This window comes from Nicrophorus vespilloides, unplaced genomic scaffold, assembly GCF_001412225.1.
Source record: "Nicrophorus vespilloides isolate i.1.1-1 unplaced genomic scaffold, Nicve_v1.0, whole genome shotgun sequence".
NCBI lineage: Eukaryota > Metazoa > Arthropoda > Insecta > Coleoptera > Silphidae > Nicrophorus > Nicrophorus vespilloides.
The window spans coordinates 16678-19843 of NW_017096045.1; the positions used below are offsets into that span (position 1 = coordinate 16678).

General features: G+C 33.6%; 1 protein-coding gene across 1 annotated transcript in view; it reads left to right on the forward strand.

The window, feature by feature from the left end:
- Window positions 1-1529: 1529 nt before the first annotated feature.
- LOC108569241 overlaps window positions 1530-3166 on the forward strand; it is an 8945-nt gene continuing 7308 nt past the window's right edge. The window contains exon 1 of the mRNA XM_017930716.1: window positions 1530-1787. Coding sequence (XP_017786205.1) covers window positions 1785-1787 — 3 coding nt within the window. The 5' untranslated portion in view covers window positions 1530-1784. The remainder of the gene's footprint in view (window positions 1788-3166) is intronic.

Sequence of the window (3166 nt, forward strand, 5' to 3'; positions counted from 1 at the left end):
ACCTGATATAGACAGAAAGTGCACATCAAATGTGTATACCGTGGACAATGCTAAAAACTTGGATAATCTTTCAATGAGGAAAACGACGATATTCAAAGCTGAAAGCGCAGGACTGAATTCTGCATTTAGCAATAACGATTATATTGAAGATGATGAAAAGATTGATAATTCTACACAGTCATCGGATGTGAACAAATGTCTCATAGATCCGAGCAGTAAGTAATACCGAACTCAGCGAATAAAGAGCGGATTAATATTTATTTTCGATTTTCAGAATGCTCGCAGCATACCAAGAAAACTCCATGCCAGATTCGTTATGCACAAACTGTAATATCAAAATTCAAGGATTTTACAATTTATGAAGTCATGAAATCGTCGGATAAGAAACCAACAAAATCGACTGATGTCACTGAAGGCGTTTTCGTTGTGAAGAAAGCCGGTTAGTATTTGTGTTAGTGTCTATTTTGAAGGAACCCAATAAAATAATTAATTTGAATTTAATTTCTAATTATTAAGAAGTACAAAGTAATAACAAATGTTATTTATTTTCATACTGAGTTTGTATATATATTCGCATACTATAATTATTTTATCCATTTTTATTGTTGTTCAAAATCAAACGTTGCCTATTTATTTGTTAACTTGCAAATGTAAGCAAATGTTTTATTTTTGTCGAATTTAGTATTTAGGCTACGTTTTCAAACAATAATTGGGACAAACTAATAATTGCGTATACAGCAGAATTATCGACGTACGCAATTTTATTATCAATGCCAGTCGATTGATAAATTCCCATGTTATATAGTTATATAGTAATATAGACGTATGATTCGTCTGCGTGAGTATATATATATATAGACACAACAAGAACATGAAAGTGTCTGTATCAATTAATGGTTGGAGCCGGGGTCTAAATGAGCTGAAATGGATTTTAATTGCCACCTGACTATTAAGGCCTACACAAATTCGATTCGCATTAGAGGAACGCCGAGTTCTGGTTGTGCTTGTTTTTCCTTCCGAAGTTGGCGCAAAGAGTTAAAGACCTTCGTTATCCGAGAACAACAAGCACAAAAAGTATGGACTCTGTGGGAAGCGGATGAAATGCGCTTCGGACTTTGCGCAAAACTAATTTCAAATGTTCATTGAGCAGAGCAGCTAGGCAAATCGCCGGATTATCGCTTGGGTGTCCAGTTTTTTTTTGGGCGACTTGCAAATTGCGAGGTGGACGATTTGCGAAAACCTTGAGTCCAGTGAACGAAAACTGGATTGGATCTGTAAAAACCTACTCGTTACTCTTTGTTTGTTTTTTTTCGTTGTTCTGTTTTCTTCTCCATAGCTTCTTTCTCTTGCATATTCATATGTAGTTATAAAGTGTTCCGATTTTGTTGTTACCTGTGTGTGTGTATGTGTGTGGGTGATGCGGGGGAGTGCGGTGCGGTGCGACGGGTGCCGCCGAAGTGCGCACCACTTGGCCTGCCCTGGCTTGATGCCATGGCTGGCCGCCGTCGCGCCGATTGCGCCTCCTCCAGTTCTCACTGATGGATTTAACAGTTCACGTGCATACCTCGTATGGTCTACCACGTGCTGGTACGCGCTTTTCCTGACTTTTCCGAGCACACTCATTACAGAGACGAACACGCGCGCTTCCAGCCACTTTCGAACTGCAACACACCAGAGAGGCACAAGATTAAACGCACCGCGCTTTTCTATGTGATTTGATCTTCCTCCGCCCATACCTTCACACAACTTTTTCTTTTCAAACTTCATTCATACTACAACTATTCATGGTAAGTTATAAACTTTTTTATTCTCATTGTCTTAAAGATATTTAACTTATTGTATAATTGTTCGTAAAATACATTTAAAATTCTGACTTTTAATCAAGTTTAAACTATAAAATTGTTATTTGTTATTTTCATCAATATCTACACAAAATTTGTATTGGGAATTTACTTTTTAGAAATGATGAATTTTATAGTTATATTTTAATAAATTTTAGTAAATTATTATAAATTTAGAAATGCATTAATGTAAATTACAAAAATGTATTTAAGTAGATCTGAAAGACTGCTAAATTGTATGTATGTCACTTTATGCAAATCAAGTAATTGTAGATTATTAATTATTACAAAAAAAATCATTAAATTTTAAACCCGTACTTTTATTGTGCATTTCTCTTTCATATATTCTTTTTATTATAATTTAACGGGAGTGTTGTAAAAACAACTAACACTTTTATGTTGTCCTCGATAATGCTTACTTTGATTCGTTTATTAAATATATTGATGTAATAAAAAGCGAGAAATTCAATTCTAAAAATAACACATACCAGGCTTCCGCAAGTATTAAAATTTTCAAATTTATTTCTGTCTTCAATTGGCAGAAAGTGAAGAAATAAATCTAGCATTGCACGTTTTGGAGCGTTGGTCTCTTCTAGCAAAATTACCACGAAAATAAGAAATTATAAATTGACATAACATCAATGTTGACATGAATAAAAATACAATTTTATATAGAAAATTAAGAACAGTTACTAAATTAAATTAATTAAAATAATGTTCATAATTAATCGATAAACAACTAAGGAAAGTAAACAAACCGAAGATAATAGTGCTCTAATTATTCAGGAAAACAAGCGTTCGAAGCAATAAAAGTATTCGGTTGGATGGTAGTAAATAAGAGATAGAAAAAAGCGTTTACGATCGTTTTCGATTTACGACTTTTCTCCAATTCACCTAAGCACATATATATTACCGATTCCTTTTAATTCGATGTCAATACTTTTATTGGCGTGAAAACTCGTTTTATAATCCATAAATCTATATTTACACGCTACTATTGCGAAGCGAAAATAAAAAAGTTAACAGTCTAATTATAAATTAAATCAATAAGATAATTATAATTAACAAATCTTGTTGTTTTTGTTATCTTCTATAAACTTTCAGGCGACTCGGAATAAGAATTAATAAACATAACTTCCTATAACTTAGGCGACTTACAAATCGCTCTCAGAGCCGGCGTTAACGTTACAATTTGAATATTTAGTAGTTTACTTTGCTTGCATCAACATAATATGGGCACTATGTATGTACCTACGTGTTCGAGAGCCGGTGCACTGTGTTTGTCGTCGCCGCACTTCTTGCATCTTACCAAAAAAAAAAAAAAA